The 17,741-nt window shown below is 47.4% G+C and overlaps 1 protein-coding gene across 1 annotated transcript in view; it reads right to left on the bottom strand.

Moving 5' to 3' along the window:
* The window catches only part of LOC120018962 (calsyntenin-2-like), a 96,429-nt gene that overhangs the window by 14,992 nt on the left and 63,696 nt on the right, over positions 1-17,741 (bottom strand). Inside the window, exon 5 of the mRNA XM_038962171.1 lies at positions 1,352-1,547. Within this exon, the coding sequence (XP_038818099.1) occupies positions 1,352-1,547 (196 nt within the window). The remainder of the gene's footprint in view (positions 1-1,351; positions 1,548-17,741) is intronic.

The following is a 17,741-nucleotide window of genomic DNA, read 5'->3' as shown; positions in this document are numbered from 1 at the left end:
AAGGAGGGAATCTTGGCTCACTGTACCTTTCAACGACAAAGCTGTGAAAACATTCAACATCTGTCTGATTGAGAGCCAACTACACAGTTAACCACAGCATAACATGACTCAAGGCCTAAGAGTCATTTTGTGACAAGAGTATTACCTACACGGTTATATAATTATATGAACTAGAGCCAAAGGTAACGAGAGAGGAAGGAATGAGGCAAAGAGTGAGGTAAACAACATTTTATGTAGGTTGGTCAACTTGTTCAACCTTTTCTTGCCTTTCTCATACACTACTCAATATGATAGAGGAGATAAAGTACATATATAGGAAACATAGGAAATATTTTGGTAGGATATATGTACTGTAGGATAGAGGAACAAGATAAAAAGCAGCAGCAGCAAAAAAATAATAGAGAGAGAGAGAGAGAGAGAGAGAGAGAGAGAGAGAGCTTGACGGCCCATGTGTCATCTCTGATCCTGTGGCCTGTTCTCTTCTGCAGAGCTGACATGTCATGTGTAATTTGGGCTGAGCCATAGGCAGGGATTGTTTTTCTCCTCTAAATGTGAGAGTCACGCTCACTGACGCTCTCCTCTCCGCTCGTCTGGATCCCTGAAAAGGCCAGACTGCTCCTCCGGGACACAGACAACAGAAGGAACGCATGCGAAGGACAGGCTATTCAAGCTAAGACCGTCATCCCTAGGTGCGCACAAAGAACCTGTGTCATAGAATGTATGTCTACGTTTAGTTGGGTTTCTTCATACGTCCCACAATCAGGGATGCAGGGATAACCTGAAAAATACGACCCAGGACAATGTGTACCGTACCTTTACACACACCTGCTGCTATAATTGCAGGCCTGGTGCGTGTGTTTGTGTGTGTGAAGGAGATGCTAGTTTTCTGTGTGAGCTCCCGCTGAGGAAGGTGAGAGGTGTGAGCAGAGAGAGAGTGAGGAGAGACACACACAGAGTGAAAATGACACAGTCATAAGAGACCGTGGAGAAAGAAATATCAGAAGAATCCTCAGCTCATAGGTGCTCCTGTAAGTGTGGTAAATCATTTTCATCAGTGCACCACAAATAATATACTGTCTGTTTTCATCCTACACTGCTGAAACACGACAGGGAAGTACCTGGGGTCAGCCAGGATCAGACATTGAGGTGAAGGGGGTCAAGGAGAAAGTGGGATGTCCCTAAGACCTTTTGCAGCCAGAATGACATGCACTTCTGTTACTTCCAGTAACGAAATGTTATTTGATCACAGTAGGCTTGGCTTCAGAGTGCAGTGTTGCAGGGAGCATGGTATTGAATTAATATGCTTCATAAAGACCAACACACAAAAATACATCCTGCCTCATAAACTCACTTGTGTGACTTCTTCCCCCCGGTGCCCCCAGGTCCTGCTCCACAGTCATGGGCCTGGATGATAAAGGTGTACTCCTTTTGCAGCTCACAGTCCACTAGGCCCCTGGCTCTCAGCTGGCCCTCACCAGACGTCCCGTTCAGCACCACTGCCTCGAATGGAGCCTCCAGACCATGGATCTTAAACGCACAGATCTCCCCTGGAAAGAGAGAGAGAGGGAGAGGAGGGGAGAGAGGTGAGGGACTGTGTATTTACTACCACTTGATTTCCACTTGACCGTTAAAAGTAAAAAAGTAGTGGCGGAGAGAGGAGGGGTTCGTTGATTTCTTAATGTGAGAGAGTGTTATACTGTTGTGGAGATATGCAGACTCATCTGAGCATACATACATTTTTACAGCATGTGCAGTGGGCTCACGTAATCAGACTCAGCAGCACTGGGGATTTGACTTCTCCCACTAGTTGAGCACTGTAAAGAATACCTCAGCAATAACAATTCCCTGGAAGGTTCCAGTTCAATTTTGGAGCAGACAGGGAGAGAAACAACAACAACAATAAGTATCCACAGCAGAGTCTCCCACAAAGCCCCCCTCTCTGGAGCAGGACTAACAAACTCACTCATTCAACAACTAATCACTCTCCTGAAGATGCCAAGGACAAACCAACCTGCCCACAGTATGTGGCTCACTCCCATCACGCGTTGTCACTCCAGACCATACAAACAATTACCAATTTAATAACTAAAAGCTTGATAAAAAAAAGAAACACTGCCTCTCAAAGTCACCATGTTTTGTCTGAGCAACAACGAAGGAACAGAACATTCATTTACAAAGCTAAACAATGAGGTAGACCAAAACAAGTCGTCTGACATTTATGAGCAGATTGGATAAGGTGGAGTCTGTTTTGGAGTTGGCGAGGCGAGTGCTTTAGAAGCGTGGCGCTTGCCCGCGTTTTACTGGGGGATTTGAGGAAATCACTTAGCACGAGCTTTAAAGTCTGACCTGAGACGGCTAATTGCGCCGATAATCATTTAAATTAACAGGAAGGACTAAATTGGATTCCGCCAGAGCTTTGTGTGCGCATCGCTGCTGGCCAGTTGTGATAAGAGCAACTTTATTTTCCCCTCCTTCCCTTTCTCTTCCCTTTCATCCCGGTCAAACATTATCCCAGCTCCTTCTACAGTAGGAGTGTTGAAATGACAATTTGGCCACAGTGGAGTGAGAGAGAGAGAGCGTGAGAGAGAGTGAGTGAGAGAGAGAGAAAGAGAGAGTGAGAGTGATAGTGAGAGAGAGGGTGTGAGAGAGCGAGAGAGAGTGAGAAAGAGAGATAAAAAGAGAGTGAGATGGAGAGAAGGAGGGAGAGAGAGGGAGGGAGGGAGGGGGAGACAGAGAGAGAGAAAGAGAGCAAGATGGAGAGAGAGAGAGAGAGAGAGAGAGAAAGAGAGAGAGAGAGAGAAAGAAAGAGAGAGAGAGAGACAGAGAGAGAGAGACAGAGAGAGAGAGAGAGAGAGAGAGACAGAGACAGAGACAGAGACAGAGACAGAGACAGAGACAGAGACAGAGACAGAGACAGAGACAGAGACAACTCCCACATCACCATCTCCACTCTGCTGCCCCGCAAAGACGTTCATCCCCGTACCATTCAGAAAGGCAACGCTGACATCACCAGAGGGTGTGGCCTACTCCCGAACGTGCACGCTATAGCTGCAGGACACTGCAAATACTGTGAACAAAATACTATTTACTACAACAATTTTGTAGTGTAACTGCAGTTATTCTGCAATTACTGCGCCCGAAATATCACAGTCGACTGCAGTTACTGCACTTTTACTGCAGTTTCAAAACTGCAATCTTTTATTGTAAGGGCACAGCCAAGTGAAGAAGTTTCCCATTACTAAGGTATAACTAAAGATATGCTCAACTCTTCCACCTCAGTGCTTGGCAGGACAAGGAACCCCTACACCCAATTCGTGATTACATATTAGCTCAGGGAGCGGAGGGGTCAAGGTGACCAGCGTTGACTGTCATGGCAGACGTCGTCTTTTTCAAAGTTGAATGAATAAAGACATGGCGTCGCGCTGGGCTGCTAGCTGCTTGTCACACCTCCAGGCTGATATCAGATCCCCCAGCAGAGGAGAGCCTTTCTGAGGGACAGATTAGCTTTGAACCGTTGGCCCCAGCTCCGCTTCGGCTCGGCAGCAGCATGGTAACAGGAACAGATGTTGGGGGGCTGGCACTTGGCAGAGCTGTGGGACTCGCCACCCTATTTGCTGTGCTAAATTGTTAGCTAAATATGTGTCTCTGTGTCACATTAGCCTTTTATGAGATAGATTTATGATTAGAAAAACCCAGGCAATGGCCTGGCAGTCTTCAAGGAGAGACTGGGCAGGGCCACGTTTTAATCTAATGGATGCAGACGAGTGAGACATTATGAGTAGATGGCAGTGAGAAGGAGCAGGAACTAGATGTCTTGGTTTAAGTTCTACAGAGGGGCACTGAGTCAGCCGCGCTAAGAAATGATATCAAGGGGACTAACTGCAGTTATTATCAGTAGTACCAGTGGTGGTGTGTGTTTCTGTAGCCTGAGGGCCAAAACTCTCTGGGGGACCCCAGTCATTATCAGACCTGACAGAGCATCCCTGATAAGACGAACCGGCTCACAACACACTCATGGGTCAAAGCACGCACACACACACAGCTGGATAGTGACCAAACATACACACACACACACACAGCTGGATAGTGACCAAACACACGCACACACACAGCTGGATAGTGACCAAACAGCACCCTTAAGTGTGTGAGATGTGGAGGTGGAGAATATCTGTCTGAGGTTGTTGATAAGAGCAGAGAGGAGAGCAGAGATGGATGAAGGGATGGTGGCAGGGGAGAAGAACGTTTGGGAGGACGGGAACATGGGCACTGCCTAAGGCAAGCTCTGATTTCACTGCTGGAGAGTGACCAAACACACACACACACACACACACACACACACACACACACACACACACACACACACACACACACACACACACACACACACACACACACACACACACACACACACACACACACACAGCAGTAATGCCAGAACCCTCGCTCTAAATCAGCACTGACATGACTTTCATCCTCCTACTGTTTGAACACACACCGCACGATAGACAGCTATCTAATCAAATCATACAAAATCAATGTTACTCAATCGTTTTAGAACTGTAATTATACATTAACTGACTGGTACTAGTACATGCAGTATTACAGCAGTTGAGCAGCTTACAGAGATAATAACAAGTTTATACCAACAGTAATAACATAATATAATAATATCAGTAATGGGTTTATTGAAATTGTGTGGTTAGTTACTGTAGGCTAGCGGTTCTTTATAGAATTCAGATTTTGCATCTAATTACCTAGTTATGCATAAGGCCCTACCGTACCTCTGCTTCTCTCTCCCTGTACCCATCACACACACACCACTTGGCTCTTGATTGCCCCACAACCTCCTCTCTGCACTTTACACACATATTTCTCTCACACCTTCTCCTCCCCCGGCCCTCTCAGCTGCAGGGCAGAGAGAGACTGTCAGCCACGAAGCTCCAGAGTTGAGGCCAAATTGAAAACACTGTAATTATGCTCTTCATGAAATTAGTCAGACGAGGAATGAAAAAAACACACACTAGAAGAGAAGCTGTCTGTCCGTTTCTGAAGAATGCATTCTAATCTAGCGTGTGTGTTCTGGCTACTGGCTAGAGCCAGAGCTGGAGAAACCAAAGTGGCGTGAGATTCGGTGTGTGTGTGTGTGTGTGTGTGTGTGTGTGTGTGTGTGTGTGTGTGTGTGTGTGTGTGTGTGTGTGTGTGTGTGTGTGTGTGTGTGTGTGTGTGTGTGTGTGTGTACAGGAGATTTTAATTAAAAATACTCTTCTCCATGAGCACAGAGGGGGGACTCAGACATGATTAGCTCAACCTTGTCCCTTCACCCTTAATTACATAAAGGCTATTCTGAGGGAGTTAATGTCATCCTTGACAGAGAGAACCCACTGTCTCTCTGACTGACAGAGAGAACCCACTGTCTCTCTGACTGACAGAGAGAACCCACTGTCTCTTTGACTGACAGAGAGAACCCACTGTCTCTCTGACTGAAAGAGGACACAGAATACACTCTCTGCTCTGTGAGTCTGCGGAAAGACAACTATACTCATCACACAGCTCCAGTCCACAACACAATATGGCTGTACTGCTGCATTCTGGACCCGAATACGTTTTAGGATGTGTACCTAATAGCTATTTGTTGTGCATCAGACCATGAGCCTTAATCTCTTCTCTACAGGCAGTACACTGGACGACTCACAGGGTCCTAAACAAATCAGTACTGTTTTACACTGACTGCTCAGGGGCAGGTTGGGTGTTTAGGAGTGCCGACAGTGTGTGAGGCCCCAAACACCCACTTCCCCTATGTCGATATAGTTAGTCACAAAACACCAGCAGGATACATGTCAATAACTCAGCACAGACACAGGAACAGGGCCAAAACAACACACACACACCATCACCACTCAACCTCTAGCCAACAGTCCATAACAGACCACCACCCAACCTCTAGCCAACAGTCCATAACAGACCACCACCCAACCTCTAGCCAACAGTCCATAACAGACCACCAACCAACCTCTAACCAACAGTCCATAACAGACCACCAACCAACCTCTAGCCAACAGTCCATAACAGACCACCAACCAACCTCTAACCAACAGTCCATAACAGACCACCACCCAACCTCTAGCCAACAGTCCATAACAGACCACCAACCAACCTCTAGCCAACAGTCCATAACAGACCACCACCCAACACATCACCAAGAGTCCATAACAGACCACCACACAACCTCTAGCCAACAGTCCATAACAGACCACCAACCAACCTCTAGCCAACAGTCCATAACAGACCACCAACCAACCTCTAACCAACAGTCCATAACAGACCACCTCCCAACACATCACCAACAGTCCATAACAGACCACCAACCAACCTCTAGCCAACAGTCCATAACAGACCACCAACCAACCTCTAACCAACAGTCCATAACAGACCACCACCCAACACATCACCAACAGTCCATAACAGACCACCAACCAACCTCTAACCAACAGTCCATAACAGACCACCAACCAACCTCTAACCAACAGTCCATAAGACCACCACCCAACACATCACCAACAGTCCATAACAGACCACCAACCAACCTCTAACCAACAGTCCATAACAGACCACCAACCAACCTCTAGCCAACAGTCCATAACAGACCACCACCCAACCTCTAACCAACAGTCCATAACAGACCACCAACCAACCTCTAACCAACAGTCCATAACAGACCACCACCCAACACATCGCCAACAGTCCATAACAGACCACCAACCAACCTCTAGCCAACAGTCCATAACAGACCACCAACCAACCTCTAACCAACAGTCCATAACAGACCACCACCCAACACATCACCAACAGTCCATAACAGACCACCAACCAACCTCTAGCCAACAGTCCATAACAGACCACCAACCAACCTCTAACCAACAGTCCATAACAGACCACCACCCAACACATCACCAACAGTCCATAACAGACCACCAACCAACCTCTAACCAACAGTCCATAACAGACCACCAACCAACCTCTAACCAACAGTCCATAAGACCCCCACCCAACACATCACCAACAGTCCATAACAGACCACCAACCAACCTCTAACCAACAGTCCATAACAGACCACCAACCAACCTCTAGCCAACAGTCCATAACAGACCACCACCCAACCTCTAACCAACAGTCCATAACAGACCACCAACCAACCTCTAACCAACAGTCCATAACAGACCACCACCCAACACATCGCCAACAGTCCATAACAGACCACCAACCAACCTCTAACCAACAGTCCATAACAGACCACCAACCAACCTCTAGCCAACAGTCCATAACAGACCACCACCCAACCTCTAACCAACAGTCCATAACAGACCACCAACCAACCTCTAACCAACAGTCCATAACAGACCACCACCCAACACATCACCAACAGTCCATAACAGACCACCAACCAACCTCTAGCCAACAGTCCATAACAGACCACCAACCAACCTCTAACCAACAGTCCATAACAGACCACCAACCAACCTCTAACCAACAGTCCATAACAGACCACCACCCAACACATCACCAACAGTCCATAACAGACTACCAACCAATCTCTAGCCTACAGTCCATAACAGACCACCACCCAACCTCTAACCAACAGTCCATAACAGACCACCACCCAACACATCACCAACAGTCCATAACAGACCACCAACCAACCTCTAGCCAACAGTCCATAACAGACCACCAACCAACCTCTAACCAACAGTCCATAACAGACCACCACCCAACCTCTAACCAACAGTCCATAACAGACCACCACCCAACCTCTAGCCAACAGTCCATAACAGACCACCACCCAACCTCTAGCCAACAGTCCATAACAGACCACCAACCAACCTCTAACCAACAGTCCATAACAGACCACCACCCAACAAATCACCAACAGTCCATAACAGACCACCAACCAACCTCTAACCAACAGTCCATAACAGACCACCAACCAACCTCTAACCAACAGTCCATAACAGACCACCACCCAACACATCACCAACAGTCCATAACAGACCACCAACCAACCTCTAACCAACAGTCCATAACAGACCACCAACCAACCTCTAACCAACAGTCCATAAGACCACCACCCAACACATCACCAACAGTCCATAACAGACCACCAACCAACCTCTAACCAACAGTCCATAACAGACCACCAACCAACCTCTAGCCAACAGTCCATAACAGACCACCACCCAACCTCTAACCAACAGTCCATAACAGACCACCAACCAACCTCTAACCAACAGTCCATAACAGACCACCACCCAACACATCGCCAACAGTCCATAACAGACCACCACCCAACCTCTAGCCAACAGTCCATAACAGACCACCAACCAACCTCTAACCAACAGTCCATAACAGACCACCACCCAACCTCTAGCCAACAGTCCATAACAGACCACCACCCAACACATCACCAACAGTCCATAACAGACCACCAACCAACCTCTAACCAACAGTCCATAACAGACCACCAACCAACCTCTAACCAACAGTCCATAAGACCACCAACCAACCTCTAGCCAACAGTCCATAACAGACCACCAACCAACCTCTAGCCAACAGTCCATAACAGACCACCACCCAACACATCACCAACAGTCCATAACAGACCACCTCTCAACCTCTAGCCAACAGTCCATAACAGACCACCAACCAACCTCTAACCAACAGTCCATAACAGAACACCAACCAACCTCTAGCCAACAGTCCATAACAGACCACCAACCAACCTCTAGCCAACAGTCCATAACAGACCACCAACCAACCTCTAGCCAACAGTCCATAACAGACCACCAACCAACCTCTAGCCAACAGTCCATAACAGACCACCACCCAACCTCTAGCCAACAGTCCATAAGACCACCACCCAACCTCTAGCCAACAGTCCATAACAGACCACCAACCAACCTCTAGCCAACAGTCCATAAGACCACCACCCAACCTCTAACCAACAGTCCATAACAGACCACCAACCAACACATCACCAACAGTCCATAACAGACCACCAACCAACCTCTAGCCAACAGTCCATAACAGACCACCACCCAACACATCACCAACAGTCCATAACAGACCACCAACCAACCTCTAGCCAACAGTCCATAACAGACCACCAACCAACCTCTAGCCAACAGACCACCAACCAACCTCTAGCCAACAGTCCATAACAGACCACCACCCAACCTCTAGCCAACAGTCCATAACAGACCACCACCCAACCTCTAGCCAACAGTCCATAACAGACCACCACCCAACCTCTAGCCAACAGTCCATAACAGACCACCACCCAACCTCTAGCCAACAGTCCATAACAGACCACCAACCAACCTCTAGCCAACAGTCCATAACAGACCACCACCCAACCTCTAGCCAACAGTCCATAACAGACCACCACCCAACCTCTAACCAACAGTCCATAACTGACCACCAACCAACCTCTAGCCAACAGTCCATAACAGACCACCAACCAACCTCTAGCCAACAGTCCATAACAGACCACCACCCAACACATCACCAACACAAGAAACATTACAGCAAACACACTCCCAGACAACAGCAGGAAATATCAATCAGTTAAACAGGCATGTGACCACTACTCCATCACCTACTGTCAGCCAATTACAGAGAGCTAACAGCAATCAAACAGCCAATCAGCATAAACACAACACTGCAGATGTTTCTCCCACTGAGACCACTATTATACAGGACTCCGTCGGAAAGATGGAGGGATGGATGGATGAAGGGATAGAGAGATGGAGGGGTGGAGGGATAGAGAGATGGAGGGATGGATGGATGGAGGGATAGAGAGATGGAGGGATGGATGGATGGAGGGATAGAGAGATGGAGGGATGGAGGGATGGAGGGATAGAGAGATGGAGGGATGGATGGATGGAGGGATAGAGAGATGGAGGGATGGATGGATGGAGGGATAGAGAGATGGATGGATGGAGGGATAGAGAGATGGAGGGATGGATGCATGGAGGGATAGAGAGATGGGGGGATGGATGGATGGAGGGATAGAGAGATGGATGGATGGAGGGATAGAAAGATGGAGAGATGGATGGAGGGATAGAGAGATGGAGGGATGGATGGATGGAGGGATAGAGAGATGGAGGGATGGATGGATGGAGGGATAGAGAGATGGAGGGATGGATGGATGGAGGGATAGAGAGATGGAGGGATAGAGAGATGGATGGATGGATGGATGGATGGATGGATGGATGGATGGATGGATGGATGGATGGAGGGAGGGAGGGATGGATGGATGGATGGATGGAGGGAGGGAGGGATAGAGAGATGGAGGGATGGATGGAGGGATAGAGAGATGGAGGGATGTTCCTGGGTAAGATAAAGTAGCTTTTTATTCCCAGTTATAAATCCTTCTTTGTAGACATGGCAACAGTTGCTAAAAGTAGTCCTAATGATTGATGATATATTTTTCTAAATCAGTTTCTATGCAGATGGTAGATTCAGTTTCTATGCAGATGGTAGACTCAGTTTCTATGCAGATGGTAGATTTAGTTTCTATGCAGATGGTAGACTCAGTTTCTATGCAGATGGTAGACTCAGTTTCTATGCAGATGGTTGATTCAGTTTCTATGCAGATGGTAGATTCAGTTTCTATGCAGATGGTAGTCTCAGTTTCTATGCAGATGGTAGATTTAGTTTCTATGCAGATGGTAGATTCAGTTTCTATGCAGATGGTAGACTCAGTTTCTATGCAGATGGTAGACTCAGTTTATATGCAGAGGGTATATTTGGTTTCTATGCAGATGGTAGATTCAGTTTCTATGCAGATGGTAGACTTAGTTTCTATGCAGATGGTAGATTCAGTTTCTATGCAGATGGTAGACTCTGTTTCTATGCAGATGGTAGATTCAGTTTCTATGCAGATGGTAGGCTTTATAGATATAGAAGCTAGTGTGAGTCCATGTGCTACCTGGCTAAACGTACACTTTTCACTTTCAATTAACAATGTCATGATTGTGCCAATGTGTTTGTCTTGAACTACCATCTGTTGTTGTGAATGCAGAGAATTGCAGAAGACAAATTGTAGAAAAGGCCCATGGAGTTGGTGGAAGAATCCTTTAATTCATGGCCACTTGCTCAGCTGGGCCAGGGGCGCTTTAATTAGGTCAGGTGGAAATGTCTGACAGATCTCAACTCATTAAAAGGAGGAAATCGCCATCGCCTGACCTCGCTGCTTTCTCTCCCTCAAATATGTCTAATCCAGACATTCTGTGCATCCATGAATCAACCACAGACAAACTACCCAGTAAATATACCACTTTGTTGTGGTTAAAGGAATTCCTGCCTCAAGTCTCATCCAATCTTCTGTCACCTGACCCCTGACCAACTGTTCACCTTCACTATTGTCAGTCCTCCTACCTGTCCAGCAACCCACACAGATTCCAATAATCTTTCACAAATGTTTATTTTATAATGTATAAGGATTCCCTTATGAGATAGTTTACCCAAATTACTAAATTAAAAGGTATGACCAATCCATGCTTTGCTTTCCCTGGCACTGTTGCCACACGCTAACGTTTTAGCATTTGTGGCAAAAATCCAAGTCATGGGACTGATATTTTTTTAATTTTTCATGTTCAAATCATTTATATGTGACTTTGTTGAGCTTCACAATCAATTTTAGAAACGTTTGGATGTTTTGGACATGATGCGCAAAAATATATAATATCAGTCTGATGACTTGAATGGGATTTGTGCCACAAATGCTAAAACATTAGCATGTAGAAACAGAGCCAGGAAAACTAAACCAAAGCATGAATTGCTGGCAAACCTTGTCCATAGATTGCTTACAGGGTAAGGAAACCAATGTGCCATTTTGTAATTTGGGTGAACTATCCCTTGTGGTAGTTACCCAGTTCACTCTGTGTTATGGTCTTTAGCCTACTCCAAGACATTAATGAATCACAAGCACTATGTATTCTATTAATGTACGTCCAAGCACCACAAAAGCCCTGGCCTCCCTGTATAAGGACAGGCAACGAATGAAAGAGAAGAAAAAATGGACCAAAACACAAACAGAACACAGCTAAGGCAATCACATAAAAGCACACTGGAAATCAATAGTTTCTATTTTCTACTTCCCTGTGTAGAATGGCCTGGGGGAGAAAAAGCATGTGTCCACGCTCCTCTCATGCAAGGCCATTTAGAGTTCAATGCGTTCAAATATCCCTATTAGAGTTTACGACCCTTTTAATACCCCAGAGGATAGTACTTATCCTTCAGGCCTATTCTCTATAGCAGCCAGTCGTTTGGCCCTGCCTCTGGCCATGGGGCCTTTCTTTATATGGAGGAGCAACAAAGCACTATAGTATCATGATATCTTCTGGGTGAATGACTGGAATTAGCATCAGTCACGTACTGTAGCTTCCCCTTACAATGTAAATATCTCTACCCAAGGCTGATGACTCCAATTCACAACGAAAAATCAATAAGACTATTAATTCAGTGTTACATAATTCCAATGAAGTCACAGAGTTCATTGTATCTCTCTCTGTAGAGGAGCCTCACCTACTTATAGCCCATTGCTACTGTAGTATGTCTAGTGACTAGTGCTTCCACACCATTAAAAATAATGGTGTAAAAGGAGCTGGCACTTTGGGATGAGCAGGAACAGAATATACAGGATGCATGTGGAGCTGATGGAGTAAGAGAGGTAGGATGGTTCACACTGTAGGACTGCCTCAGGTGACATCGCTCTCAATGCAGTTTACCTTCAGGGGAAGAGAGAGAGGAGAGGAGGAAGAGAGGAGAGAGAAGAGAGGGAGAGGGGAAGAGGAGAGAGGGAGAGGGTATGAAAAGAGGAGATGAGGAGAGGGGAAAACATAGGAGAGAAGAAGAGAGGAAGGATGGGAGGAGAGAGAGGAGGAGAGGGAGAAAATCATTGTGACAAAGATATGTCTATGAATAGCTGTTGTGAAGATATTTGTTTCAGGGAACTTTATGAGCCTGTAGTGATGTGCCCTAGAGAATCCTGCTGAAACAGCATTTATGATTGACTCTTCAGATCAGTCAGACAGCCAATCAGCAGCCAGATGACTGCTTTGCTATCATCTTGACAACTGAAATCCCAAAGTAAACTTTTTTGTATGTGTGTGTGTTTCTGTGTGATTGTGTAGTTCCAATGTTGGAGGGTGTGTGGAGTTCAGAAGTCTTATCGGGGATCAGAAGCTTATACAGGGTGATCTTCTGGCCATTGAAATGGTAAAATATGCAAGGCTTTATGAGTCTGTCTGAACTGAGTTCCCTGCATACACACCGTGTAATCCAAACTAAAATGCTTAGAGGCAAAATGTTCTCTTGCTCTCATTGGAGAGAAGTTTTGTTGCAGAGGAAGAAGTCATGTAAAATGCTTCACAGAACGGCACCTACATTTTTCCACTCAGGTCTTTTGGCACCGGTGGGCCACCATCGCTCATTGATACTGTTCAAATTTGGCCAGGGACTAGGGAGTAGAAAGATAGGGCAGGTTCTGCCAAATGTGTTTGTGTATGAGGCGGAGTGAGGGAGAGAGATGAGAGAAAATGATAGGCAGATTATTTCACAGCAACTGAGGAAAAACTGGCAATGGCTCATTGGACTCGACTTCGTGCTAAGCCTACACCTGTCTCTATTTGTGTGTATGTACACTATACAGTATATACAAAAGTATGTGGACACCCCTTCAAATTAGTTGATTCGGTTATTTCAACCACACCCGTTGCTGACCAGTGTATAAAATTGAGCACACAGCCATGCAATCTGGACAGACATTGGCAGTAGAATGGTCTTACTTAAGAGCTCAGTGATTTTCAACGTGGCACCGTCATAGGATGCCACCTTTCCAACAAGTCAGTTCGTCAAATTTCTGCCCCGCTAGAGACGCTGTACTGAACGGCGCGTAGCGCGTAATAAAAATAGACTGTCCTCGGTTGCACTACAGAGTTCCGAACTTCCTCTGGAAGCAACGTCAGCACAAGAACTGCTCACAGGCAGCTTCATAAAATGGGTTTCCATGGCCGAGCAGCTGTACACAAGCCTAAGATCACCATGCGCAATGCCAAGTGTCGGGTGGAGTGGTGTAAAGTTCGCCACCATTGAACTCTAGAGAAACGGAAACGCATTCTCTGGAGTGATGAATCACGCTTCACCATCTGGCAGTCTGACGGACGCATCTGATTTTGGCGGCTGCCAGGAGAACGCTACCTGCCGAATGCATAGTGCCAACTGTAAAGTTTGGTGGAGGAGGAATAATGGTCTGGGGCCTGTTTTCATGGTTTGGGCTAGGCCCCTTAGTTCAAGTGAAGGGAAATTTTAACGCTACAGCATTCAATGACATTCTAGACAATTCTGCGCTTCTAACTTTGTGTCAACAGTTTGGGGAGGCCCTTTCCTGTTTCAGCATGACAATGCCCCCATGCACAAAGCAAGGTCCATACAGAAATGGTTTGTCGAGATCAGTGTGGAAGAACTTGACTAATCTGCACAGAGCCCTGACCTCAACCCCATCGAACACCTTTGGGATGAATTGGAACACTGACAGCGAGTCAGGCCTAGTCAGGCCTAATCACCCAACATCAGTGCCCAACCTCACTAATGCTCTTGTGGCTGAATGGAAGCAAGTTCCTTCAGTAATGTTCCAACATCTCGTGGAAAGCCTTCCCAGAAGAGTAGAGGCTGTTATAGGAGGAAAGGGGGGACCAACTCCATATTAATGCCCATGATTTTGAAATGGCAGGTGTCCACTTTTGGTCATGTAGTGTATGTGTGTTTGTATGTGTGTATGTATATGTGTGTGTGTGTGTGTGTGTGTGTGTGTGTGTGTGTGTGTGTGTGTGTGTGTGTGTGTGTGTGTGTGTGTGTGTGTGTGTGTGTGTGTGTGTGTGTGTGTGTGTGTGTGTGTGTGTGAGTGTGTGTGGGCATGGAATAGTGGTAAATGCTAGGATCACTAGCCCTGTCGCTGTGTATACATGTCTATTCTTCTGTGTGTGTGTGTATGCGTATGTGTGTGTGTACGCTTGTGTGTGTATGCGTATGTACAGTATGCATGTGTGTGTGTCCCTTGCCTCTCAGCTCTCCAGTGTGTCTTCATTAACACCTTCAACACCTGACAGGTAAAACAGATTGAAAATGTAAGGTGATGGCCTGACACCAGGCAGAGGAAAACAAGCCCCCCCCCTCTTTCTACCTCTGTCCTCTACCACACCTCTCCCTCCATCTGTCCAGCTCTCTACCTCAGTCCTCTACCACACCTCTCCATCTCTCTACCTCTGTCCTCTACCACACCTCTCCCTCCATCTGTCCAGCTCTCTACCTCAGTCCTCTACCACACCTCTCCATCTCTCTACCTCTGTCCTCTACCACACCTCTCCCTCCATCTGTCCAGCTCTCTACCTCAGTCCTCTACCACACCTCTCCATCTCTCTACCTCTGTCCTCTACCACACCTCTCCCTCCATCTGTCCAGCTCTCTACCTCAGTCCTCTACCACACCTCTCCATCTCTCTACCTCTGTCCTCTACCACACCTCTCCCTCCATCTGTCCAGCTCTCTACCTCAGTCCTCTACCACACCTCTCCATCTCTCTACCTCTGTCCTCTACCACACCTCTCCCTCCATCTGTCCAGCTCTCTACCTCAGTCCTCTACCACACCTCTCCATCTCTCTACCTCTGTACTCTACCACACCTCTCCCTCCATCATTCCATCTCTCCTATGTCCTCTCCCTCCATTTGTCAATCTCTCCTCTGTCCTCTACCACACCTCTCCCCCATCTGTCTCTCTCTCCTCTGTCCTCTACCACACCTCTCCCCCATCTGTCTCTCTCTCCTCTGTCCTCTACCACACCTCTCCCTCCATCTGTCCAGCTCTCTACCTCAGTCCTCTACCACACCTCTCCATCTCTCTACCTCTGTCCTCTACCACACCTCTCCCTCCATCTGTCCAGCTCTCTACCTCAGTCCTCTACCACACCTCTCCATCTCTCTACCTCTGTCCTCTACCACACCTCTCCCTCCATCTGTCCAGCTCTCTACCTCAGTCCTCTACCACACCTCTCCATCTCTCTACCTCTGTACTCTACCACACCTCTCCCTCCATCATTCCATCTCTCCTATGTCCTCTCCCTCCATTTGTCAATCTCTCCTCTGTCCTCTACCACACCTCTCCCCCATCTGTCTCTCTCTCCTCTGTCCTCTACCACACCTCTCCCCCATCTGTCTCTCTCTCCTCTGTCCTTTACCACACCTCTCCCCCATCTGTCTCTCTCTCTTCTGTCCTCTACCACACCTCTCCCCCATCTATCTCTCTCTCCTCTGTCCTTTACCACACATCTTACCTCCATCTGTCTCTCTCTCTTCTGTCCTTTACCACACCTCTCCCCCATCTGTCTCTCTCTCTTCTGTCCTCTACCACACCTCTCCCCCATCTGTCTCTCTCTCCTCTGTCCTTTACCACACATCTTACCTCCATCTGTCTCTCTGTCCTTTACTAGCCCTCCACTTCTCCCCTTTCTCCTGTTAATATACATTTTCCCTCTCTTGTCCAAAACCCACCTATCTTCCTCTCTCCTCTGCCAGACTTTCCTCTCCCTCTCTCCTCTGCCAGACTATCCTCCTCTCCCTCTCTCCTCTGCCAGACTATCCTCCTCTACCTCTCTCCTCTGCCAGACTATCCTCCTCTACCTCTCTCCTCTGCCAGACTATCCTCCTCTTCCACTCTCCTCTGCCAGACTATCCTCCTCTTCCTCTGCCAGACTATCCTCCTCTACCTCTCCTCTGCCAGACTATCCTCCTCTCCCTCTCTCCTCTGCCAGACTATCCTCCTCTACCTCTCTCCTCTGCCAGACTATCCTCCTCTTCCACTCTCCTCTGCCAGACTATCCTCCTCTTCCTCTGCCAGACTATCCTCTCCCTCTCTCCTCTGCCAGACTTTCCTCTCCCTCTCTCCTCTGCCAGACTATCCTCCTCTCCCTCTCTCCTCTGCCAGACTATCCTCCTCTCCCTCTCTCCTCTGCCAGACTATCCTCCTCTCCCTCTCTCCTCTGCCAGACTATCCTCCTCTCCCTCTCTCCTCTGCCAGACTATCCTCCTCTACCTCTCTCCTCTGCCAGACTTTCCTCTCCCTCTCTCCTCTGCCAGACTATCCTCCTCTCCCTCTCTCCTCTGCCAGACTATCCTCCTCTCCCTCTCTCCTCTGCCAGACTATCCTCCTCTACCTCTCTCCTCTGCCAGACTATCCTCCTCTTCCACTCTCCTCTGCCAGACTATCCTCCTCTTCCTCTGCCAGACTATCTTCCTCTCCCTCTCTCCTCTGCCAGACTATCCTCCTCTCCCTCTCTCCTCTGCCAGACTATCTTCCTCTCCCTCTCTCCTCTGCCAGTGTATCCTTCATCTCTCCTATGCACATGTCTTTATCTCCCCTCTGAATTAGTCTTCCATCTCTTTCTCTCTCTCCCTAAAAAACTGTTCATTCCATCTTTATTCTAATCCTTTGCTCAAACAGAAGTGGGATAATTTTGGGCCAGGGGACCAAATGCCAACTTCCTCCTCTCTGCCCACAGCCACACACACACACACACACACACACACACACACACACACACACACACACACACACACACACACACACACACACACACACACACACACACACACACACACACACACACACACACACACACACACACACACAC

The sequence above is a fragment of the Salvelinus namaycush genome, chromosome 23 (assembly GCF_016432855.1).
Source record: "Salvelinus namaycush isolate Seneca chromosome 23, SaNama_1.0, whole genome shotgun sequence".
In the NCBI taxonomy this organism is placed as follows: domain Eukaryota; kingdom Metazoa; phylum Chordata; class Actinopteri; order Salmoniformes; family Salmonidae; genus Salvelinus; species Salvelinus namaycush.
Note: the sequence above shows the minus strand (reverse complement) of the source record. Positions and strands in the feature narration are given on the sequence as shown.